This window comes from Ammodytes marinus (assembly GCF_949987685.1).
Source record: "Ammodytes marinus genome assembly, chromosome: 21".
In the NCBI taxonomy this organism is placed as follows: Eukaryota; Metazoa; Chordata; class Actinopteri; order Uranoscopiformes; family Ammodytidae; genus Ammodytes; species Ammodytes marinus.
In genome coordinates, this window is record NC_137225.1 from 15,873,424 (window position 1) to 15,900,689 (window position 27,266).

Below are 27,266 nucleotides of genomic sequence, written 5' to 3' on the forward strand. Positions count from 1 at the left end.
CTTTTACTGTAGCTCGATTTTGTTCTCCTCCATCAACTCCTGAAAATGATAAAGCTTATTTAGCTGCTAAATGTCCCATTTTGTTCAACAGCTAGTCACTCACTTTTTGAAATGTTTGGTGCAGGTACAGGCGACCTTTAGCTGCCTGCTAAGACTATGAAAGTGAGTAAAGTTGCGAGCCAGAAATCCGGAACAATGAACTAAAAGATGAAACCTGCATCTAGAATAAGGTGAGCAATTTCAATACAACGTTAGGCCTATGTGATCAATTATTGATATGGAAATGTCGATTGTAGCTAACTTCGGTAAGAAGACTTACCTTGGTGATCAACAGGCTGTGACACAGACAAGATTGCTTTAAAACTCCATGTATCTTCTCACTCTCATTCATTTTTTCCTTGGAGGAAATTCATCTTATTGATGTAAAGTAAACCAAGCTGTGGTTACAACAGGCACTGTGTAGTCAAATTTCAGACACAGTAAGCTGAGAGCGACTGTCGATTGCTGACAAGTGATTGTGATTGTGCAAAGTGTCTCAGAGACCTGTGTTGTGGTGTCCCTTTACGTTACAATATGACTGACCCACACTGAGAGCGTCACGTCAGCTGGGAGATTACAGCCTAATTATGAGCAGAAGCAACAGATCCTCCTGTCCATCTGCCATCATCACACACTTTGTCTCACAGGTGGGGTCATTTAGGGACGTGTGTGATCCTCAGCTCCATTCAAGTGACAGCAAAGGTGAAGAGGGACGAACACTTGGACGACGCGTCACTGCTGGCAACGGACCAGAGAACCACTTTATCTGCCATTTTGTTGTTCCACGGTCCACTGAGGCTGAAATAGCACGAATAATGTTTGTTTACCAGTGTGTGTGGAGGGTGTCATTCTACGGTGCACAGGTGGAATTTGGTTCAAGAGATGGGAGAATCAACCACATGGTGTAAACAGTAGATTAAAGGGGCAGTTCACTGATATTTAACACATGCCATACAGGTCAGGTTGTTCATCGTAGGGGGAAAGACAACTCTCCTGTGCGCTCTGGAGGAGCTTTGTCAAGCCTGGGGAAATAACCCTGATGATGTCATAGTGATGTCAGCTTGGGCTTTGACAGTATTTACTTTTAGCTTTAAAGTTCACAAATGAATATTTTGGTTTGATTCTCTAAAAAAGGGTCCTTTATCAAGGATTCATAAATAATAAGTCACAGCGTTCTTTAAGGCTGGTAAAGCTTAAGTGCGTAACTTTTTCATATAAATGAATGACGGTTACATTCATGCCTTCGCCAGACAAGTTGACAAAGTTGATTAAGCCTATCAGCTCCACAAAACCCTCTCTGCATTTCTCAGTATGTCAGCGTTTACAACTGTTGTCAATCCCTGACACTGCTGGAGCTCAAGAAGCGACCACAGAATGTTTCAGTTGTTGATTCTACTGCTAAGAAAGCTGGCTGAACCTTTTGCAGAAGTTACAAAATCCATGCAAAATCACCGAAGGCTATAACCTCATGCCCTCAACAGTGTTCTTGTAACAACTCAGAATTCCTCCACAAATAGGCTATGCACTAGCTTTGAGGATATTTAGCGAATGCTGATGATGCTTTACAAAGTAAGAAGGTTTTTTGGTTGCCAGGTTGGTAATTCACCAAAAAATGCTCCTAATGTGTTTCTTAAAGCCATATTCATTTTAGCAGTTGAGATAATAGAAAGAATTAAAATAAAAGTAAAATATTCTATTTTTTTTATTCTTTCTATAATCTCTCTTTAAGGGTGGGTGTGGTTGGTCGACTCTTGACCTCGGCATTTAAAAAACCCTGTAGGCTACTTCCTGTGCCAGATATTTGCTATATTAATCCTCCTAGGCAATGTTTTTGGAGAATCTCGTAGTCAGGGGGATGCATCTGAAAACATAAAAAATTGTATCCTAATCTGCACTGACGCGGATTATAGAAATGTTGAAGGCGTGTTGTTGTAGTGAGCCTGCATGGCCGTGCAGCAGAAGGAGGACGGTCGCCATCTCTGGGTAAACACTGTAACCGTATCACGCAAACGATATTGTAGAGTGTGGATTGGAGCGGGAGCGTAGGGCTACAGTAGCAGCAGCAGAGGCAGGAGGAGAAGGCGGGGTGCTATGCTGTCTTCAACTAAACACAGCGGACGCGCACGACTTCAATGCAGGACTGACGCTTCTGTTTGTCTGCCTGTACATCGGACTAGTGTCACTTCATATGCGCGGACGCCAGCCTATTCTTCTTGCTGACATTTCGCACTCGCTCGTGAGCTTTGGAGGGGAATGGGACTGCTGCTGCACGCTTTCCGAGCAGAATGGGATGTTAATGCTGCACACACGAGTCGCTCTCGCCCGTGCACGGCAGCCAGGGGGACTGTAGTGCGCTTGGTAATGTTTACCAAGGAGGAATAATAAAACGGTGTAAGCGAAGGCGCCGAACATCTCGTTTCCATGGACAACACGTCCATAATAACACAGGTTGCAAATCCGAAAGAGGAGGAGAGCATTTCTTCAAGTCAAGATAAAGGTAAGAAGAAGGCGCATGGGGACAGAAATGACACACACACACACACACACACACACACACACACACACACCGTCGGTTGTTTTTTATTTTATTTATTTATGTATTTATTTAATAAATACATTTTTGACATGCATGGATTTTGATTATTTACGTTGCTCGGTTGCCAAATCCGATCTACAGCCATTTAGTGCAGAGAGGGTTCTTCTGTGTGCTCCGGACTGCAACAGGGAATCCAGAGAGAGTAGGCTGCCCAGGCTATATCGACGAAAACCCTCCATTGTTCAGCTGAAGCAGAGGAATATTAAGAGCCAGAGACCTCATCCAGCCTATAGTGTTTGCAGTGCTTTGTGACCTCCCTGATTTCAGCTTTTCTTTTTGGCCAAATTAGACCTAATTTTTAATCTTTGCGACTTGAAATAAATGTGATATTTTCCCCCATCCGAACGGACAGAAGCCTTGGTTTACTACAGGGGGTGGGTACTCTACTCCTCTTCCATTGCACTGGCAACAACCCCGGTATGCATCAGTTCAGTGACACTGTAAAATGCCTAGTGTAGTCTATTACCAATAACAAATGCCACCAATGATCAGGGTGTAACATCAGCAGTTTGCCTTTGGCACCAGAAGTATTTGAGCAGAAACATAATTGTGCAGTCCCTTGATCGGTGCAGCAGAGGATGTTTTTTTAAATAAAACTCAAAAGGCAATATTAGCTCATATTGGATGTGCATGTTTTTTTTCCATGTTTTAATGAAACCACTGGAGAAAAATAATTGTTTAAAAGCATAGCCATGCCTTTTTACATAATAATGATAATAAAAAAAGGTTTATGAGTTGCAGCTTCCTTGTAGAGTGCATGGTGGTGATAAAACAATTCTGACCATAAATGTTCATAGTCAGAAAGGTCCACTTCCAAGGGCCTGAAAACAACAGCTGCACTAGGGATTACTGTAAAGGCTGAACAAAAACACATTTTCTCATCAACGATCAAATCCGCCTTCATGACTCAGGAGCTTTTCATTTCTCATTAACTTGGAGAAGGGCTTTCACTAGTCCATTCAGGACAGTGACACTTTATTTTATTTTTAGGTCACATGTCATGGTGTGAAGTCCACACACACCCGCGAAGAAAAGAAAATCACGCGCCGTGGCGTGCTGTGTGTACGCAAGCGTGAGATACACAGGTGTCCAGTAGAGATGACAACAGGAGGGCAGGGTATTTTTTGGGAGGGCTGAGGGACTTGACATTCCCCCCTACACCCGCTGCTCTGTTGGAGAAAAAGGTCACCTTTACTGCATCACCCTCCACTGAGCAGCTCTGACATACATGAAGCACTCTGACTCACTGACCTTGCTCATATAATGAGGTTCATAAGGGCTTGTTTGCTTTGATATGTTATTGGACACACAGATAATTCAAGAGCATGACACTGACTTAACTTTGATTTTCACTACGACAATGCATCGTATTGGTTTGGAACCACTCCAAGACTGACCTGCAGTGGTGCCACTGTCATACACAAGTACATTAAATCAATCATTAACAGTAACACATTTGGCCCCATCACCGACGGTGCTGTGTGTGACCTCCAGGAAAAATCTGTCAGAAGAAAAAAAACTGTTATTTTTTTTCTGTATTTTTTTTCCTACATCATCCTGCCTGTCTGGGACAGTAAATCCCAGATGACATGTGGAATCTGACAATTAATCTGGCAGGATGAAATCCAGCAGGGTCTGTGGCTGACCAGAGAGGACACACAACAACACACACACACACACACACACACACACACACACACACACACACACACACACACACACACACACACACACACACACACACACACACACACACACACACTCTCTCTCTCCCACACACACAGACTGCTGTGGCACAAACAAAGTATCACCAGGGAGAGACTCCTGAATGGAGTCCCTGCCCCTTCACTACTGGTCAAAGCCGACAACAAACAGCACTTGTTGTCCTGTACAGTTCCTCCCTGACCAGCTCGGGCTGCACTGAAACCACAAATAACCACACACACACACACACACACACACACACACACACACACACACACACACACACACACACACACACACACACACACACACACACACACACACACACACACACACACACACACACACACACATGCTGAATATTTCAGAGCATGGGGCAGGCTATTTTCAGAGTCCTATCAGTTTCATTCCAAGCAGAGACATAGTAATTCGTAAGAGCCAAGTTATTTTAGACATTTGGTCAGGTGGAGATTACATCGTAATGCATTATGGATTATGTTAAACGAGGTGAGGATTTAAATCATATTGTAGGTGGTTTCTTTTTGCAGACAGAGAACATGTATTGGTACAAAGTCAACTCCTGGAGGGTTTACAAGGGATGTGCACTTTCACAAATAGATAACAGATTCAGACTGTTTGTTGAATTATACCGTTGTTTCAATAACACAGCAATGAAGCTGCACTTATTGTATGGCCAGATATTTCAAAGAGCACATTAGGCTTTTCATTTGGCAGCAGTTTCAGGATCTGATGCAATGCAATGTAATGACTTCTGGACCAACAGCCGGCAAGCTCCCGTCTCACTGCTAGCATCGCTGAGGCTTTGCTCTGATAACTCCGCAGGCCGCCGCCAGGTATCAATGGACAAGCTGTTTACCTTAATCAGATTAGGAGAAATCTGAGTTCAGCTCGTCAATGCTGCAGCCTAAGTGATGCCAGATAGACAGCCACCTGCAGCTCAACATAAACAGTAACAAGTTTTGAGTTAAACAATGATTTTAATATTTGTGGTTTTTCTTGAAAACCGTTTTGAGTCAGTTTTCCCTTGACGTATTTATTTCACCTGTTATTCAAGGAAACAGATTATTTATGTAGGTTCCAAGGAAGTCATACACTGCACACACTCACATTGTTAATTGACAGTTATTAATTGCAATAACATGTTTTTGGATTTACATTTGTTTTTAGGTACCCCAGCAAAATCTAATACGCACAATGTGTTAGCTGGTCTCTCAATACTTTCTGACCAACCCCTAGCCTGAAGACATACCATTTATTTTTTTATTTTTTTCAAAACAAGTCACAAACTAAAGTTTACGTTTTAAAAAGGGTCAGTTATTACTTTAAAATGACTTGGGCTGGGCACTGAAGTCGTTGAGCAAAGATGTCAAGAAAGGGTAACATTTTGAATTTGTATGGGACTATTTTCAGGCACATATTAATACAAATTTCGTAAACCGGTGAGTATTAATAGTATCAGGATGGTCAATGTAGATTAACCTCAACTTTAAGACTCAAAATAAACTACTTCATTATAATAGAGAAACATGGAAGCCGGTACAATGTGGCGCTGAAGGAATATCATGGCTCTGGGTGCACAGATGATACTCGTTAGGAAGATTATTGCTATTGGTCTTTTTAACGAGATCATGATCACACTAAGAAATTTAGTAATGCACCAATCCTATTTATTAAGGGTGTATTCACACTGGGAAAGTCCGCTAGTGCACTTGCTTTGGTCCAGACCAAATAGAGTTCTGATTTTTTTCGTTTGGTGTGGTCCACTTTCATATTGCCCCTTTTGCAAGTGAACCAGCATTACGAAGCAAAACCACACGTGATCTGAGGTCATTCATTCATTGGACAGACATTCTGGGGTGGAGAGAAACAGGAAGCACGAAGTTTAAACTGCGAAATATATATCATTGATATAATATGGGGCTAAAAATAATAAAAGGGCCTACATCTAACCTATAGATAAAGAGGAAAAACATCAAATTATTGTTGTTTCATATGGTCATAATGTGTAGCCTTATGTCAATGCCACGTTATGTGGCTTGTAGCCTACGATGTGAAACATCATTTTTACTGTATTTTTGGTGCTGGATGCGCGTCACGCGAGAAGAATAGGCTCAAGCTGACACTCAGCTGATTAAGCTGTGTATCAGCTGGGTCGGCGCAGTTCAGCTCCAAACTGACACGGGGATAGTATTGACGGTCCCGTACATGGGAAGCAAAATAAAAACACACACTTCTTGCGCAGCGTGAACCTGTTGGCACTGTGCGAGAGACGCTCCCCTCTCCTTCATCTGATCGCTGAACACATTCAGCATTTATATTGTTCTGGGCTCCCGGTCAAACCACAACTAATCTTCCTAATAATGGTGACAACAACACTTTCCCATAATGTGAAGCTGACGGCTATTTATTAAAAAAGAAAAGAAAGAAAAGGCACAATGCCTCCTGCATTTGGGTCGGATCGAGTCCGAACAAATTCACACCACAAACGAACTGCAGCAGAGTGCGTTTGGAAACGCATCGAGACTACCTCTTCAGCTGGGTCTCGGAGCGTTTGTTTGGTCCGCACCCGAGTGCGATTGCTGTATTCACACCTGCCTGAAAGATGCGCACCGAAGGCAGAAGTGCATCTGAGTTCGTTTCAACCGAACTAAACACGGCATGTGTGAATACACCCTAAGTGTTGCACAGCACACCAATATAGCTGTGTGCTAGTCAGCGTTGCTTCTTTCATACCCCCTAAAGACCTTGGAAAAAAACTGTTTGCTTTTTTAAAACCATGTTATTCGATAATAACAACAAACACAAATTAAATTTTCTCTAATGGCATGCGGGGTTGCCGTGGCTTAGGCTGAGTAATAAGCATCCTTGTGAGCAGTGCACACATAATGTCTTTCTCCCTTTTCATTACTGCGATTGCAGCTCAAGGCTCCAACAAGACAGTTTAAATACAAAATTCTTCCTTTTCACTGAGCGCATTAACCTTCGGCCTCCATGGTCAAGGTACTCTGTCCCACTCCGAGAGAACGCCTCGCATAGTGATGAGTTCTATCATTTCAGTAGAAGGATAAACGAGGAGCAGCAACAATCGCTGGAGATTTATGCCTTACTGGCATGTTAAGATATTACCATTCCCTCAAAGGCTCCTCGGGGTAGAAAATATTTGCACTTGCCAGAAGGAAAACGAGAGAAAACACTCAAGCTGTAATTATATACTAAACCGGAGAAAGGCATGCGATTTTTTTTCATGCACACTTGGCTTTTGAGGTTATTCCTGGAAGACGCTGCTCGTACATTAATAACATGTTTACGATGTGTGGACCACACCTGCAGCAGGGGTGTGTGTGTACAGCACAGTTAGCGACGGGAGCTACTGTGAGTTTTGGCTGCCCCCGGAGTCCCTGGCACAACCTGCTGCCACTCACTGGGCTGAGAGAGAGAGGAGGATTACAGTCTTTAACTCAGTCATTGGTGATCGCTTAAGATATATTTTTTGAGAATGCATTGTGTCTATCTCAAGCCTCACACACCCCTCTTAAGATGCACACGGGATGGCTTTGTGCCTAAAGTCAAGTCGATATCCGATGCACCATTTTGACCGAGAGAAACGCTGCACGGTGTTTTTAAGTGCAAGGTCCTTATTAAATATTAATGAGGCAATTTCTGCCAAATGCTGCTCAGAAGAACTGATTCTCTGCACCTCTTGGGAAGTGGTTTGATTGTTAGACACATCTTCATTACTTTAGTCCAATACTATACTGGGCATCTGATTTGGAAGAGCAGATTTTTGACCTCCCATGCCTAAGCTCCTTGACTGATAAGCTTGTCAACTGTATGTGTGTGGGATCTGCCTCTGTCTCAGCGCGTTGATCAACAAGCCTTTTACATTCATAAAAGCAATGTAATGTATTTTTTTACAGCTGTAAGTACCAGATTAATGTGTTGTTGTATGCAACTTTGTGTAGTGTATGCCCTGCACATAGCTGGTTTTGGCATTGTGCATATAATAACCAAGATGGAATTACCTTGAACTTCACATTATAGAAGTCATTCCCCAATATATATAGTGCCTCTCTTAGGTGTCTGTTTATGTATCACTCTCCTGTTTTATGTCAGATTTTCACGTCCGCTTACAATAAAGATTCAAGTTTTTTTTTATCAGCAAAGTGGCCCTTAATTACCGGTAGTTAAGAATAGAGATTGAACCATGTTTTTCTATCTGGTCACAGACTGTACTGTGGATATGTTCCCAGCAAGTGTCCTATGGACGTGGGTCGGACCTGAGGACAGATTTTCTTTTGTTTTTAGAAAGCAGCGATGGAAGAAGTAAATCTTTCTAAAGAATATCATTGTTTTAATATTTTTCTTTTAGATTTTTCTTACTAATTTACAAGTTTAGACATGGCCTGGATTATGTCGGTGTTGTGCTTTTTCAAAGGATTTGTGGGAGGAGGGTGAGTGTAGAGTGACAGTGGATGCCTCATCCATTTGGTGAAGAAGTGCAATTTCACCGTGAAATGTTGTGAAGATGAAGAATAAAGGAGAACAACATACCTGAAATTGTGTTCAGTACTGCAATGGAGTTAAATGCACTTAGTGACATTCCACCTCAGTCACATGAGGGCACGTTCCTGTTTCTGTTCCTGTTCATAACAGGACTTTTGTTCCGGTGTTGATGATAGATGGAGTGTTTGAACAAACAAGGTTTCATATTCCGAACGGTCGTAGCTTCCTCTTTCAAACAATGCATGTGCTGTACAGTCCCCTCCATAAGTATCGGAAAAGTGAGGCCAATTCCTTTATTTTTGCTGTAGACTGGAAACATTTGGGTTTGACACCAAAAGATGAATATGAGACAATAGCTCAACATTTCAGCTTTCATTTCCAGGTATTCACATCTGGATCTGATACACAACTGAGAAGATATCATTATTTGTAAAGGAACACCACATTTTTAGGCAAGCAGAAGTATTGGAACAGATAGACTTTAAATAAATTAAAGTGAATAAAACATAATATTTTGTCGCAAATCCTTTGCTTGCAATAACCGCATCAAGCCAGTGACCCATTGACATCACAAAACTTTTGCATTCTTCTTTTGTGATGCTTTTCCAGGCTTTCCACGCAGCCTCATTCAGTTGCTGTTTGTGTTAGGGGGTTACTCTCTTAAGTCTCCTCTTTAGCAGGTAAAATGAATGCTCTATAGCGTTTAAGTCTGGAGATTGACTTAGCCAGTCTAAAACCTTCCACTTCTTGCCCCTGATTAACTCCTTCGTTGTGGGTTTTGGGTCATTATCTTGCTGCATGATGGAGGATCTTCCAATCAGTTTGGTTGCATCTTTCCTTAAATTGTCAGACAAAATGTTTGTGTAAACTTCTGAGTTAATTTTGCTGTTGCCATCATGTGTTACATCATCAATGAAGAATAATGAGCCCGTCCCAGAAGAAGCCATGCAAGCCCAAGCCATGACATTGCCTCCACCGTGTTTCACAGATGAGCCTGTATGTTTGGGATCATCTTTCTTTCTCCAAACTTTAGCCTTTCCATCACTTTGGTAAAGGTTCATCTTGACAACAACACAGTAACACATGATGGCAACAGCAAAATGAACTTAGAAGTCTACAGAAACATTCGGTCTGCCAATTTAAAGAAAGATGCAACCAAACTGATTGGAAGATGCTCCATCATGCAGCAAGATAATGATCCAAAAAAACTGCAAAAACAACAAAGGAGTTCATCAGGGGCAAGAATTGGAAGGTTTTAGACTGGCCAAGTCAATCTCCAGACTTAAACGCTATAGAGCATGCATGTTACCTGCTAAAGAGGAGACTGAAGGGAGTAACCCCCCAAAACAAACAGCAACTGAATGAGGCTGCGGTGAAAGCCTGGAAAAGCACCACAAAAGAAGAATGCAAACGTTTTGTGATGTCAATGGGTCACAGGCTTGATGCAGTTATTGCAAGCAAAGCATTTGCGACAAAATATTACGGTTTATTCACTTTAATTTATTTAAAGTCTATCTGTTCCAATACATTTGCTTGCCTAAAAATGTGGTGTTCCTTTTCAAATAATGATATCTTCTCAGTTGTGTATCAGATCCAGATGTGAATACCTGGAAATGAAAGCTGAAATGTTGAGCTATTGTCTCATATTCATCTTTTGGTGTCAAACCCAAATGTTTCCAGTCTACAGCAAAAATAAAGTAATTGGCCTCACTGTTCCGATACTTATGGAGGGGACTGTATGTGCGCCTGCTACGCATGATACACAGGTTTTCTGAGATCCAGTGAGATGGTTCCCCTGCACAGCATGGTTTGGGTTGCTCTGGTGACCCTTTTTATTCATGTCCTGTGTGCTTTGGGTCATATGGCATTGATGGCATTGTTGGGAAGTGTTACGTCCGAATGTTGTCTCAAGTGTAGCTCATGTGCTGTGGTTGCTTGTTTTGGAGCGAGCGCTCCAGTTCAAAATGTCCACCACTAGCTTTGAAGAAACCATTACAATAGGATTTCGAGGACATTCTCTATTTGGGCCGGTCGGCCTCCATCCTGAGCACTGATCGGTTGCACTGTTATAAAATGCAGTTTGTATTGATCGGACTGAAAGAAATATACATTAGTTCAAGATAACTGAAGGAACTCCATCCATGCTAAGGGACTATAGAGTCTGGGTGGCCTATTTTCAACTTTTGGCTTAATTGACTGCAGCTGTCACTGCTTCCACCTCTTCAAACTAATTGAGCACAGAAGACAAACGACTGACACTGTGGTTCTTCTGGCGCACGGCCGTCTTCTTGTCATGTTTCAATTTAAAAGCGCAGTACTGAAGTTGGATTTACATCCCTCCTGCTTTTTTCCTCTGCACCTTGACACATGGGCATTCAGTGGCCGTGAATGAGTGAAAGAATATTATGAATGCGTCAAAATATGCAACCCCTTTGGAGAAAGAGGACTGACTGCCTGCAGATCAATGCAGTCAGAGGAGGGTGAGGGTCAGGGGAGAACAAGTGAAGAGTAAATGACGAGAAGAGGGACTAAAGGAGAGAGTGCTCACATAGCTGCTGTGCACTAGGGGTGCTGAAAAAAATGGATTCATGTGTAAATCTCGATTCCTATCTCCTGCGATTCATAATTTGCCAAAATGTATTTCAAAAATAAATACGTTAAAAAAAAAATATATAGGGGAGAGTGGCCTAAGTTGTGCAACTTTTCACTCAAAGTGACTTTAAAGTAAGGCCTTGACAGTAAAGTCTCCAACTCAAATAATATGTACATATATTTCAGGGTGTTGTGCATCCCTGGCAATAAAAACTTTGGATCTGGAATAAACTGTTGAAGAAATATAGCTTTCGGAAAAAAAGTTGTCTTGATGCACAACGGTGCATGGTGTAAGTTGTAACCCCGGAATTCCACTGGCTGCGGGTGCGGTGTCCAACGGTTTTGCTCCGTGCGCTCACGTGCGGCAATACCCACCGGCTCCGTTTTCAAACCAGCACGGCCAGCTCCGCTGAACTGCTGGGGTCGCGAGAACGAGGAGTTCCCGTGGTAATAAAAGTGACGGGCGATCGCTCTTGATAATATGATTCTCCTATATGGTATTTACACAACAACGAACGCACGGAAGGTTATTGTTCCCATCCGAACGAGTAAAAGAACAGTGGACATGCTTGTATGTGTCACTGTTTTGAGAATGTCACCTGCAGTGAACACCGAGTGTCTTATTTTGAAAATTAACCGGAGGTTTTATTGTTTTGTCGGCGTCTGTGTTCCTGTCTATCTCGATGTGTTCTGTGCTAAATTGATGCGGTGAGCTCCGGCATCCGGCAGAAATAGAAGCAGTGCGTATTTCACCGGAGAGCTGGAGCAGCAGCGGAGCAGAGAGACGGCGCAGCGGCCGTGGTGGAAACTCACCCACTGACTGCTCTTAATTGTATTTTTGTTTCTGCCGTGCTGGAGCGGAGAAGGACCGGAGATGCAGCCGGTGGAATTCGGCCTTAAGTTGTGCGGTTGGAGAGAATACCATGGGGTGAATTGTGCCATTGATATATATCTCATAAACTGTAATGCAAGACAAATCCATTAGATAATCACTTATTTAAGGTGTATTTAAAGTAAATAAAGTAAATAGTTGACAAAGATTGAAGGACAATTTTCTTAAACAAGGCCTAGCAGATCTAATGGTTTTACCTGCAAAGCTCACAATGACACCATCATCATCATCTTTCTGGCCATCTGAACTCTCATCAGTGGTGTCGTTAAGTGGAATTGAGATGTCACTCTCTTCTGAGCTACTGCAGACAATCACTTTCTTTTGGTGACCAGCGTATACAGCCATGCCACTGGCACAACTCTCAGAAATGTACTTTGCACTAGTTGCTCCGTGCTTGTGGAACCAACTGCCACCTGAAAAATGTGATTCCCCTACATTTCTGCCTTTAAATCAAGGCTCAAAACCCATATGTACACCCTGGTGTTTCCTCCCCATTAACTATCTTACCTCTGCACTACTATCTGTGTTTATGTGGATGTATGGGCTTTACGTCTTTTATTTTGGTTATTGTTATTTTACCTTCATTGTTTAACTACTGAATGCACTATGTACAGCACTTTGGACAGTGCAAACTGTCATAAATGTGCTTTTATAAATACATTTTACTTACTTACTTACTTATAACTCACCCAGGCCCTTTGGCACAAATCACCCCAATCCCAGAAATTTGGATAATAAGCATGATGCAGCAATTTAGGGCTGACATCGTGCTAACTGTATAGACTCAAAATGTAGCATACTAAAGCACTAAAACATGTGTCAAATGTTTTCAAACTTGTCTATAATTGCTCAGACACAATAATCAAAAAACCTTGATCATGGAAATTTTACTTTGAAAGGCAAAACAGTTTTTTGAGCTTAAATGTGCTTATATATTATTCCTTGTGTCTCCCTTCTTTACAGGATGAGTCAAATGGATGGCTCTTCTTAAATATGTGGTCACATTTCCAATTTCTTCAACGGTGTTCTAGAAACAAGGGGTGGCACAACTTCCAAAATGCACAACTTAGGCCACTCTCCCCTATGTAATTTGCTGTCGCCGGTAATGTTGACTTCCCCAAAAATCACAGGCATAACAAGCGTCACATTAAAATAGAATAAATTAAAATAAATAAGACATAGACTTTCATTAGCTTTCATACCATAATTTGCCACAACACCTTTTAGCTTACAGTGGACAGGAGTAGATTCTCAAATCCTCTTTTGATCTGAATCCAGAAATCAATTTTGAATCGGGAATCGAAAATCGATCTTGAATCGAATCATAACCCCAGGCATCGGAATCGAATCGTGGAATTCATGCATGCATGTCTCTTGGATTCCAGTCAGGTGCCTGCAGCCTGGATTTGCCAGGGAAGGGATGGCCTGTATGCATACCTCCTCTTCTTCTGGCAGGTTATTGGCATATCTCAAAAGGGTTGGATCATGTTTTGTCCGTAATGATTTTCTGTCACCCTTCCTCCTCAGTTTGTAAGATGTATTTGACAGATGAGCATAAAAGGTTTATGCATTTTTAAAGAGACATGCGAGTGAAAAAGGCCAATACACAGGGGTATGGAGGCTGCGAGGGACACAGAGGGGCCTTGTGTTGCCTCTCCCGTGGTAAAGGTGAACACTGTTTAACGGTGAATCCCAAGCGGCACAAAGTAGGACATGCTGTGTGTGGAAATGGGCGCACATGCTCACACTGATACACACACACACACACACGCACAAATACATGACCTACTTGTTTATTTCCCCTCCATTCATAGCAAGCAGCATTTGAATGAATCTTATCTACTGAAAATCACAGTTTGTTCACGGCTGTTGAAAAACTTTCACCAGTTTTAAACATCAGGGTAAGTTTACTCATGACAAAGCGCCTTATCTTCTGAGTCTCGGGAGCAGTAAATAACCCTGTGTGAAATGTAGGATCTGGGGGGTTTTTGGCCAATAGTGCTACGATGTTGACAATTAATTTATTTCATCTGTCTCTTGAAAGTCCCACATTCTATTGAAAAACAATACTACATTTCAGCAGTAGCCCTTTTTAAAGCCACTCGGAGCGGCTTACTGGGTCAGCTTTCAGAATCAGTTTTGCAGCTGCACGGACCACGTCTCTGGGGACAGCCAGCGTACGGGCATGTCCATATTCAAGAGGAGCCTGGAGTCGGGCCCTTTAATTTCAACTGACATTAAATCTTTGTTTTCTTACCGACAGACAAACGAGGATTTCCCATCAGTCACTGAGCTTCAGGCATTGAGAGCACAGTTGTGTGGATGAGGAGGATAAAAAAAGATATATATAAATAATGAACTGCCGCAGCTCCCAAACAACGTGGGCTGTGTTGCTGCCGGTTGCGTAACGCGGGCAGAATAAGTAAGATCTCCCTCATTATTTCTCAACGTGTACTCGGTGTGTTAATTCCCCCCGCGCGCCTGTCATCTCCTTCAACATTCGAGAAGCAACAGCGGCAGCCCTCTGGGCCAGCCTTGCTGCAGGCATGGCACATGGAGAATACACAGCATAATGGCAGGACAGCAACATGTTAAAAATCTCAGAAAATTGTGTCTTGACTTGTACTAATGCAACAGTATTGGTACAAGTATTTCTGGACCAATATTACACATTTCACTGTGAGACTGGGTTGGTTTTTCAGAGAATGTCAGTTACATAAGGTCATAGGATGCACATGTGTATATATGTTTAAGTCCTCCTGGATACGTTGGGAAATAGAGCCAGAAGGTCAGCTGAGGGTCAGCCAGTGTGTCGGTAAAGGCATTTGCTGGGACCAAGTGAACCTTCACAGCTGGTAATTTTCACCTCACTCAGCTGTCGGTGCGGGGAAGTAAGGAGACTTAATGGGATTTTATTTTATCATACTGTGCTATTATTGCCTTAATGGCCTCTCTCTCTCTCTCTCTCTCACACACACACACATAGCCAAGCAAGGACCTCGACACAGTACACACTCGGCTCATCTGACGCTGCTTAACTCCACTCAGCTGTTCTGTCTCTCTCTTGGTGTGTGTATGTGTGTGTGGTGTAGTGTGATAGAAGTCACATTTTCAAGTGTGCTGTCTGTGGAGCAGATGCTCTTTGGTGTAAGTATTGTTTTGGAATCCCATCTGTTGTTATTACCATGAATATCTTTTGATTTTGGGGCTGTTTATCAAACCCTCAGACCTCCGTCCGACCGTTCTAGGGGAATTGGGATGAAGCATTTTTTTTCACTTAATAGTTAAGAGATGAATGGATCTTGTCTTCATTAAAGAATGCGATAAAAGTGTTTCCTTTTCTTGGCATCATCCCATTTGGAGATAGCTCTGGGGATAGAAACAGCTTCATGGTCAGGGGGGCTCCTTGTGCCTCTGAGTGTTGTCAACAGAAGACATTAGATCCCAGGCTCTAGGCAAATAGTGGAGTACCTGTGGGTCCAAGTCTGTGCGTAGAATCCTGTTCTTCATTCATTGCTGCGGACGAATAAGTATTGTATCTCACATGGTGTTGTATAAGCCCTAGACAGCTGTTCCCACTTTGAATTGCAAAGGCCACACAACACACTCTAAATCTCAGTGAGGGGAGGAGGCAAATAATCTGTGAAATCGTGCCCGCTGCTGCTAGAGGCCATGGCAGGATTTTCAGTAATTTTTTGGCTGTTGTTGTGTTTGTGTTGGTGTCTTCTTGCCATGATGCCTCACTGTGTGACAGAGGCTTTTCATAGTTCCAAAGTAGCTTTGTAAAGCAGAGATAGCATGGCAAAGCTTTTCGGCTCCCCTGCTGTTTTATTTTGGTGTATGTGTTAAGTACCCAGCCGCGCCATTCAAAACCCACCGGTTTTCCATCTGAATTATTTAAACTGCACCAATCGCATGGACCGTTCTCACATTCACCTTAATGCCCCCCAGGTACTGTATACTTTACTCGCCTGGTTGGTCAGCTAACTGCTGCCGAGTGCAGTTAAAGGTCTGTCACACAGGGTGCTACTTAAACCGTAAAAATCAAAGGATATTTTTAGTTTATTACAATGTACCTCTCTTGTGTGTGTCCATCATTCCTATGGCTCTGGATCAGCATTGGGTAGTAGAGAATTTTTTTTAACCTATTACAGCAAAGTGATCATTACCCTTTGTCAAGCAGTGCAGGGATTAGAATTCCAATTCAAAAATGACTTTAGAGTTAACAAATCCCAGTTACAATCCCCAATTCTTTGATAGTTTAGGGGGTAATTGTTTTAGCTGACTAAGCGCAGGTTTAATGAGAGTGTTCAGAGAGCTGTTAAGGGATGTGTTGTTAGCTAACTAGCCCCGGGTAGAGCAGTTGGCGTAAGAGGAGTATTGTAATTGACATGCTAAAGTTGTTTGAAGGGTAAAAGGCCTGACAGTACAAAGTACTCACAAGTTAGCCAATTTATTTTGAAATTAAATTGAAGAAATCTATTAGAAATTTGTGAATGACATTAGTAGCCTCCTTATAGGCTTCCTTTCCTATTACTAACATTTCAGGTGTTGCATACGTAGGACCCAATAAAGTGGTTTAGGTCAGAGGTTCCCGCTGACTGTTTTTCTTTTTCTTTTTTTTTCTTTTTTCAGACTGAAGTACAGCATGTACCAAGCTCAATTGCTGAAAAAAATTCCCCATTATATTGTAGGATTTACTCAGGCAATTTTAACAAATATTACAAGGTCTACAGCCTGGGGACTGTTAACCTCCGTTTTATACAAGCTGGCTAAACTGTCATTTGTGATCATCTTGTGTTTGTTGCCCAATCTTACCTTGTTGTAGCAATATTGTTACGTTCCCAGATCCAAGCAATAAACTGGGTGAGCACATTTTTTAAAACTATAAAATATAAATCGTGGCAAAGTTTATGGATAAACAAAAACAAATCAAACCTATAGCAGCTTCTCTCAGGAGCATTCAAGTCAGTGGTGATCAGTGTCCTGACATAAACCTTTGAGGCTGTAGCCACTGTAAAGGGAGAACCAGCAGCTAAACTTACACCTACAGCCATATTTGAAATGTGGCACGTTGTGTTTTAACCGCCTGCATACTTTGTGTGTTTTTAAAGTTACGGCAACGGAGGCCACCCTCAGAAGTCTTGAGCTTAAGCCTGAGGATCATATTCCCTCTCAGAGCTTGGCATTATTCCACGCTGAGGGTCACGGGGTGATTATCTCTTCTTGTCAGGAATGCTGAGAATTTCCTGCGTTTTCTCCCTCTTCCGGCCTTGTTAGTGGTTGCGCCTGAACATGTGACAGAGAAGCCTGGGCCCTGGCTGGCTCCAGTTGACTAGAGCCCTCTACAGTATCACTGTTACCTAACGTTCATCAGGCACTCCCTTGAAGGGCTGTTTTCACAGGGCGCTCACATCGAGGGAATATGCCGATCCAATGAAGTGTATTCGGTGGGAAAATAATGTGCACCTGCTAGGAGGAGGCTACAGCTTCGGCTCTCTCTCTCTCTCTCTCTCTCTCCCTCTCTCTCTCTCTCTCTCTCTCTCTCTCTCTCTCTCTCTCTCTCTCTCTCTCTCTCTCTCTGTCTCCAGGGAGCCTCTGTCAGATAAAACCACCTGCACCACCACCCTTTATCTAGATTTAAGTGAGGCGTGTCCCTTGTAAGCACAACCACAGACTGGCAGCTTATTGTGTAGTCTGGATGTTTTATTGTCTTATTTGACTGGTTTGACATGTTGCATTGCTGCAGGTGAGGTCTCCTGTGTTCTTAATGGCAGGTTTTTTCACTTTGACCTTTCGCTGTTATTCTCAGGGCTGACAAAAGTGGTGTAACTATGCGACATTGAAAGCAAATGTAAAAAGAAAGTCTCCTGTGCATCAGCTGTGTCTGTCTGTCTGTAAAGTGTGCTGTTTGCTGATCACCTTCGCCTAATCGTGTAGCATATGCCGTGTGTGTGTGTGCGTGTGCGTGTATGTGTGTGTGTTTGCCCGGGACTCGGCAGCAGTGGACTCCCAGCTATGTTGTTTGTGTCAGAGGGAGAAAGGAAAGCTCTGTTTGTGTAGGGTAGTGGTGCAGGAGGGGGTGGAGTAAGAATCAGACCCAAGTATAGGCTTTCTCGCCACAGTAACTCTGCCCACAAATTCCAAACCTTCGAAGAGCTCCCTCTCCTTTTCTCTCCCTCTCCTTTCTCTATCTCTCTCTCTCTCTCTCTCTCTCTCTCTCTCTCTCTCTCTCTCTCTCTCTCTCTCTCTCTCTCTCTCTCTCTCTCTCTCTCTCTCTCTCTCTCCCCACCTGCTGCCTTCGGGGCGGCCGTTTCGGGGCAGCGAACCACGGCGGGAAAATGTCTCAAAATGGAGGAGGGAAGAATGACATCAAAGCGTTAGAGGCCAATTACAGGGGGGGAGAGTGAGGGGTCTCAGGGTCCCTTCATACTGGACATGTCCTATTTCAGAGTCTCAACCATTCACATAACAGCACTTTCTTTTACATAAATGTCATCTTCTAATAAGGAATCCTTTACAAAGGGTGTAGGCCTATCAGTCTTAGCTTGCTTTATAAATGGTAAATAAATAACTTACTAATGCTTTATAAACCATTCATCAAAACAACATTGGCATTTCTCGTGTTTGAAAAATCTCTTTGGCCAATGAGTCAATTGATAAAGGGTCCAGAGTTTCCGGATTTAAAAGCAATTAAGCCTGCTGTGATGAAAGTTAGTTAATAATTATTTAATACTAATAAGCCTGCACTTATAAATGCTAGAATGACATTTTCACTGTCAATCCTTCAGTCAAAATAAATATCAGAACATTGTGAGTGTTGTCCCTGGCTAAATTTCTTGAAACCCAAAGCTTTTTTTTTGATTTTCCTCAACCTCAAACCCAAAATTTGCTCTCATTAATGGCTCATAATTAATCTAGAAAGCAATATTTAAAATTAATAAAGCCATCTTGCAATCACTAGTCAAAGGTGTCTTATTTGAAAGTGGTGCCCTTTATTCTATATTAAGTTTAACATGTGTCGTTTACCAACCCACTATGTACCTACGACTCAATGAGGCTTACTTGGTGTGTTTGTTTGCATTTCTCTAATCAGTTGAATTCACAAATATCCATAACAGCTTTGTCTGTAAATAACACTGAACATTCAAGTTTACTGAAATATAAAGTTTAGTCAGTTTTCTGTGCCAGTTGCGAGTACATCAAGAGCACAACAGATCCTTCAACCACCACATAGGCCATACAGCCGAATTTGTTTCCCAAAGTACTTCTATCGGGGGGTAAGAGCCACAGCCAGCCTTGGACTATAAAGACCAGAGAAAACAAAGAAGGCGAACTGCCCGCAGCCTGTCAGATCCAGTCAGGGCAACCCAAGGATAGTTCCAGGCGCCAAACTGAAGGCTCTCAGGACAGACTGCAAACAGCCTCTGCATGCACGGATAACTGGGCTGCCCGTGTCACATGGCTGTATGACCAAGTTAACAAGACGGGGGACACCATGTGAAGGCCGCTCCAAGGCACGAAAAGGATGATTCCAGCTGAAGTCCAACCCCCCTAGACACTTCAAAGTGCTGAACAGATTCGGGATCCCATAGCACTTAAAATGAACCTTTAAGCAATTTAAACTGGCAGAATTTCTACTCCATGGAACACCTGCACTGCCAGACTTAAACCATTGTGCTGCAGTTGGCCAATTTTTTGTATTTTCATCCACTCGTCCTCACCGACAGAAAATATTAAGATCATAATCTGTGATTTAAAGAGTCCCACAAACCATTGGAGATGCTTGTTTGTCCTCTTGTCATTGTGAAAGTAGGCCACGGGCTTCAGAGACAGTGAAGGAGGAGTGATGTAACCAGGGACCTATGATGTGTGTGTTATTTTCTCCCCGGAGCTTTGCAGCGCTCACTCAGCCACAGATCGCCCCTTCTTGCCAGGCATTTGAATCTAGGTTTCAGCATTGTCAAGTGAAGTCAAAGAAAAATAAATGGTTTTGCATTCAAGCTGTAGAAAATATAGTATTTTCTGGGAATTTAGAGGTCTCTCTTTTTTTTTACGTAAAAATCTTTCCGCTTGTTTGTCTTTTTTTCTAATATTGTCACATTTTCTAACTTTTTTCTTGCATGTGCGAGAAATGAATCCGTATATCTTGCGTTTTCCTTCCTTCTTGACGTGTCCCTGTGCTCGCTGTGTTGTACAGCACACACACACACACACACACACACACACACACACACACACACACACACACCCTTTTTGTCACGATGCTACATGTAGGACACAGTCCGTCTGCTAACCTGTGCATCACTTGTTTCTTTTTCCTTCCAAAGGAAACTCCTAATTTAATAAACTTAAATACTTTATGGTGACTAACCCCAACAGGTGACTTTGCTGTGAAATGGCACAGCAAATGCAGGCCATATTTTGACTCAAAGTTTCAATCTGGCCTTGTATGGTTTCTTAAGTAGGCTACACATTTGCTGTCTGAACTGAGTATTTCTACTTCACTGAATTCCAGAGAAATATTTAAAAAAAAATTCCACCACATTTAATCGACAGCTGACTTTGATTTTTTTATATAATATATATATGTATATTTTTGTGCTATTATATGCTTTAGAAACACAAGAATGAAAGAAAACGATATAGTTTATACTGTTGTAATTGTATAAAATATAAGAAAGTATAGCACACACATGGGGATATTTACCCTGGCTACATTTGGCTGATATCACTGACAGTTGATTGAGAAGACTGATCTTTGAACTTTCATATTTGTCTGTTGAATTTGAAGCTACTTACACGAGACCATTAGAATAGCTTAGCACAAACACTTCATCCAAACTGTGCTGTCATATGCTAAACTAACCTGGCTCTCTTTTCTCTCATTGTCTCTCATGTAGTCTCCCAGTCCAACAGCAGCCTCAAGAAGCGCCGGAGCATTTTCAGCCCCTTCTTCTGCTGCTTCCGAAACTACAATGAGTACCACGTGGAGCCACCACCCGCCAACAACAAGACACTCTCTCTGCCCCCGGCGCCAGAGGAGAATGGCAGTCCTCCCAAGGTGAAGCTTATGTTTTTCTCTCACATCCTACTTGGCCAGAGTCCCAATTGCATGCAGTTTGCTTCCACATGACCGGACTAAAAATAAAACCCTGTGGGAATTTGTAAATATAGAATCGCAAAAGAAATCCCAGTATAACTCTTTGAGATCCAGTAACATTTGTTAGTTTTTTTTTACACAGGGAGCTTGTTAGGGTTTGCCTTTTTCCTGCAGAGCGCTGAGGCGCTGTGTGCTGCCTCTCCGAGCTCCCCTCCACAAATCTTTCCAGCTGCTTCAAACCCGTTGAACCCGGAGGTTGTTTACCATCCACTGCTCGAAAAAAAAAACAGGCTCGCTTCCCATCTAGCATTCTTCGATATCTGCCTACGCACACAACCGCACGCACAAAAAATAACACACCAGAGCACGCTGAGGCGCTCCAAAGACACACACTCCTCGCACAAGGTTGCACAAGTCTCGCCATATACCCATGGCAACACATGCACGCACGCACACAAACACACGCACACACGCACACACACACACAGACACACACGCACATGCTGCTACTTCTTTAATCCCCATCAAGTGGGCCTTGTACGTGTCCGGTGTGATGGATTGCCCCAGCACCCACACCTCCCCCCCTCTCTCTCTCACACACACACACACACACACACACACACACACACACACACACACACACACACACACACACACACACACACACACACACACACACACACACACACACACACACACACACTCTGGCCAGTGTAGTGTGGATGTGTGAAAGGGAACGTTCTGGCCGCGGAAAAAAGGCGCCAAAGCCCCCTGAGCAAACATAGCGCAAACATGGCGTTCTGCTGCCAAGGCAGGTACGCTGGGCTAAAAATGGAGCAGAAATTGTATCATTTCCAAATCCTGTTTACCTGCTAAATGTCTCTCATTTAGGGGAGGAATGTGTGGCCCTTTACAGACACCATGCATGTGGTCAGCGCTGACCCGGCCTCCGGCACAACCCCTCCTCAACAAACAGTTTCCCATTGATTCAGAGTGAACCCAGTGGACCCTGCCATAAAAAGCCTTGTTATAGTGCAGGGCTGATTTTTATTTTTTTTTATATATCTGGGTCCAAGCCACAGTCCCTCCCAGCAGTGTACTGTTGCTGGATTTCTAGCCAGCCGTATTTGTTACTATGGCAGCTCTGTTTGTTTTCGAGCGAGTTGTTCTCACTGCGTGTAGTAGCATACTATACATCCCTGGTCTCCGTCCATTCTCCCTACTTTTCTGCCCTTTTCTCTCCCATGCATTTGTTGATAAGAATATTGCTGTTTGTCAACTTCTTTCTGGCAAAGATTTTTCACATTTGTTTTCTTTTGGATGGGCTTTTTTTTCTGATTCCCCCCACCCCCACTCTTTCTCTTCTTCTCTTACTCAATCTCTGTCTCTCTGTCTGTGTCTGTCTCTGTCTCTGTCTCTCTCTCTCTCTCTCTCTCTCTCTCTCTCTCTCTTTACTGTTTTTCCAGTGTGACCAGGTCCAGGTCATCCCCATCCCCAGTGTATGTATTATTATCTCTTCCTTTTTCCTTACTCTTGCTCCATCACCGTTAACCTCCTCCCCATTTCTCGCCGTGGCTCCATTATTCTAGTTGCATGTAGATGTTGACGCAAAAAGCCTGATTTTACTCTTGCTCTAACTGATAGTCACGAGGCCTTCAATGGTCTGCTTTGCGCTCCTTAAAGAAGTCATCCAAATCTATTTCTTATCATATGATTTACTTGTTTTGCCGTCCTCCATTTTCTCCCGTGTGTCTCCAATCACAGGAACCAGGACATTAGATTTGTTTTTGTGTTTTTTTTTTATTAGATCAATTTTTATTGAATCTTACCACTAAAACCTTTCCAGCTGCAGTTTTAGGTCAACAAAGCAATGACTCACTTGGTTAAATTAAATATTTGTCTGAATTGAGAAGGATTTCAGTGTGTTAGTGCTGCATGGTCAATGAACTGCTGTTAGTCCATTAGAGCGGAGGGTTTCAATGATTTGTACTTCATCAGACATTCACCAGTAAAAAGGGGGATTTATGTGATCCCCTTCTGTGTTTGTGCTGAAACAGCAATTCATTGAGCTGTTTTGGAATCAGCACGTCGCCTGTGGTTTACTGTAATTACGGATTTTCACACTCGCAGCATCCCACATTCGCAGCCAGGCTTGAAACTACACCACCCAGCAGACACCTCCCCTTCAATGGCAGGAAGGGCATGGGGTCTGCTTTTCTTATACTCCCGGGGCAAAGTGACTCTGAGAGGCGACTTAAATAACTCAAGCTGACCTGGATAGGTTACATCCATGTCACTCTTTACTGTAACTCAGTGTTAAAAAAAAAGGCTTGAGAAAGTAAACGAACGAGACGAATTGATGGAAGATTGAGTGTGCGCCATTGACATTAGATTGAAGAATAAATATGTATTGATAAATAAGCACATTATTTATTAACCGAATAAATAAAGAATGAAGTCCAACAGCCATGAACAACTCTTTTACTTCTTTATACTGTAGCTCACTAAATCCATATTCCATACTCCATATTGCTATTATTCCGCTTATATTATCCCCCAATAATCATGATTAAAAAAGATAAAATAAAATACTGGAATTATGTTATGTTCATCTGTTACCTTCAGATGTAACAGCAAATGATTCCATAATCCTTATTCTTTTATGATTCAAATTTTGAGGAAAAAAAAGAAGAATTCAAATACGAAACAAATTTGAAACAAAAATATTGCTTACTTTTTTCATCATTGTTTTGGTGGAAATAGAGTTGTCATTTAAGCTGCTTCCATGATATCGAATCGTGCTAGATTCTCAGAGCTTACAGGAATCGCAATAATGATAGATATTCATTAATATTTATATTAATTAATTGAAAAAGTGGTCTAGACTTATGTTGCATAAGGTGACACAGTGGACATTACCTTTTATCTGTTTGTCTTTGCCTACTTCTTATCATGGTGATGGGTACAATGATGGCCTATAACTAACAAAGCATGTTGCACTTGTTACGGTTGAGGGTTATCAGTTTGTGATAACGCCCCCTGGCTGTGGCTTCCGCTGAAGGGATTTTTCTTTTCATCACACAAATGTCAAGTTCCCATTCAGTCTGTCTTTCTTTGCCCCGACCTGCATGAGTAAATCCCAATCATCGCCGCCTGACAGGGTGTCCTTCAGTGTCCTTGCTCACAGGGAATCCTTCCTGTGATGCATCATCGTACAGTAACCAGGATAAGACATGATAAACACAGCGAGCCTTGGCCAAAACACAATACAACGCAGAGACATGCTTAAAATGTTAAAATGGCTGAGCAGCAGCACATGTGCTTGTGTGTGTAAGACTTACAGAGTCCTTGCTCCTCACCTCTGTAGATGTACTCTACGTGTGTGCATGAATGCCTTGATGTATGTGTGCACCCTATGGCCGCACCATCTGCCCCCGTGCCAGTCTGTTACCTCAGGCCTGTTTGGCAGAGGGCATGAGCGTTTCTCCTTTTCGACCCCCTGACCCTGAAAGAAGCACATAGCTCAGTCAACATGAGGTCATACAGAAACAACAGATGAGTTATAATAGAACCAGCTGGACATTAGTGTTGATGAGGGAATGCTACATATAATACATTTAAAGCTTTAGTGCGTAACTTTTGTCACCCGATTTTTAGGAATTCTGAGTAATTACAACAAAACTGTCAGCGCATTTACATGAGGTTAGCCTTCAGTGATCGCGCATGGATTTTATTCCTGCTGCTGTACATCCAGGTTTTTTCTTAGCAGTAGAATCAACGACTGAAACATTTTGTGGGCGCTTCTTGAGGTCCTGCGCCAGTTCTTAAACGCTGCCATACTGAGAAATACGGAGATTGTTTTGTGGAGCTGATCGGCTTAATCAACTTTGTGTCATTTCATTTGCCTATGGCTTGAATGTAACAGACATTCATTTAAATGAAAAAGTTGCACACTTTAGCTTTAATTGTTGGATGAATAATACAAGTGATTTAAAGGCATCAACCCGGGATCTGAGAATTTGGGATATATACCTTGGAAAAATAATCATACATAGTAGTTGAAGCCGAAGTTTATATAGTGTGTGTCTGTGTGTGTGTATTTGTCTCTCTAATGAACCTCCATTGTAAAAAGTGTGTATTGTCTCTGCAGTCTCCTGCCAAGTCCCTCCTGCCAGAGGTCAGTATAGCAGACTACGGCAAGAACTGTGTGGTGATCGACCTGGACGAAACCCTTGTGCACAGTTCCTTCAAGGTAACTGAAGACACACACACACACACACACACACACACACACACACACACACACACACACACACACACACATACAAACAGCAAAAAAGGGTGTCTTAGCTGTAACAAGGTTGTTTGCATGGAAACCAGTGCATCATGCAGTTCATCAGCATATCTGACATTTCTCTTTGTCAAACCAGTTGTTTGGCAGTTGGTACCTAGCATCTCTTTCTTGTGAAAACCATGTGCAGCTTTCCAAAATGCTAGCTTTTTATGAGCTGAAAGCAATAGCCCATTCATCACCAACTCACCCTCAAGGAGTCATCTGCCTACATAAAAATAACTAATTGATTATTTCTCTTTCTTAGACCCTAACAATCCATTCAGACATAAAGATGTATTACACTGTAAGACTGCCAGACCCCATTTCTTTTAAGATGGTGGTGTACATTGCAGTGAATTTTCCCTGAATTACATTTTGTCAACCAAACAATGGACAAGATCAAATTGTGACCGGATGATGGCGTAGCAGCAAAAGTCCAAACATCACCAAAGTGACCTTATTGTCCTTACAGATCATGGACAGATCTAAAATCTCACCATCAAAAGTCCCCTCTACTCACACACCTGACCCACAGCTCAATGTATGACGTCTGTGTGTGTGTATGCACTGTATCTGAGTCTGTGTGCCTTTTGTTCTCAGCGTGAGAGCAGCTCAAAAGAGAAATCCAGAGAGGTACACATCAAAATAGCTCAAGGCGAAGCTGAAGAATATTTTGTGTTTTTTTTATACAGCAGAGGTAAAAAAAATAAACAATTTCTTTGTTACTTTTTACTGCAGAAAAAAATTACTTTCAGTGCATTTTCACATGACGAGGAATTCATTCCCCATCTGCTGTGGAATTCAAAGGGAGCGAAAAATGTACACACACACACCGTACTGGAGCCACCCATTACAGTCACATGCCGGGCAATACGGGGCCACACACGTACATGCTTTATCAACAGACAAGGGTGTGTCCAATACAGTGGGGATGGATTTTCCCAGAAATCCTGGATTTGCTCTAAGAGTCTGAAGGGTTTTATTTTCTCCTCTGACAAAATGAGTCATAAAACTTGCTGTGCTCCTTTTTTCTTCTTCCCCTTGTGATGAAACTCAGCAGCAAACCTTATACTCAGACCATCTGAAATGCATTTAGTTCAGGGATCTGTACGGAGTGTGAAATGGATTTAGGCAACGCAATGAGTGAAAATCAGTTAGGAGAGGAAGAAGAGAGAAACAGAAAGCGAAATGTGCGTTGCATTTTTTCAGTTCGCAGGATTTCCTGTTGATTATTTTTTTATATACAGTATGTACAAATATAGTATATATACATAGATCAGGAGGTTAAGATGTGATTTTGAATGAAAATTGATTCTAAAACATACCAGTTACCATTAAGAATTTGACAATTAGTGCAGAAAATCGACCAGAGCTGACATTACACACAGATGGACACATACTAAAAAATTGAATGTTACATAACCCGTCAAATGCTATTTTCCTTATCATAATTATTATATTCCTTTCTGCGGGACACTCAAGC

General features: G+C 42.3%; 1 protein-coding gene across 2 annotated transcripts in view; it reads left to right on the forward strand.

Moving 5' to 3' along the window:
- Nucleotides 1-2,120: 2,120 nt before the first annotated feature.
- ctdspla (CTD (carboxy-terminal domain, RNA polymerase II, polypeptide A) small phosphatase-like a) overlaps nucleotides 2,121-27,266 on the forward strand; it is a 31,362-nt gene continuing 6,216 nt past the window's right edge. For both annotated transcript variants that reach the window (XR_013845427.1, XM_080050440.1), the window contains exons 1-3: nucleotides 2,121-2,536; nucleotides 21,251-21,411; nucleotides 25,601-25,702. Coding sequence is in view for 1 of the 2 variants with exons in the window: in XM_080050440.1 (XP_079906566.1) it covers nucleotides 2,461-2,536; nucleotides 21,251-21,411; nucleotides 25,601-25,702 (339 nt within the window). In the remaining variant the exon portion in view is untranslated. The remainder of the gene's footprint in view (nucleotides 2,537-21,250; nucleotides 21,412-25,600; nucleotides 25,703-27,266) is intronic.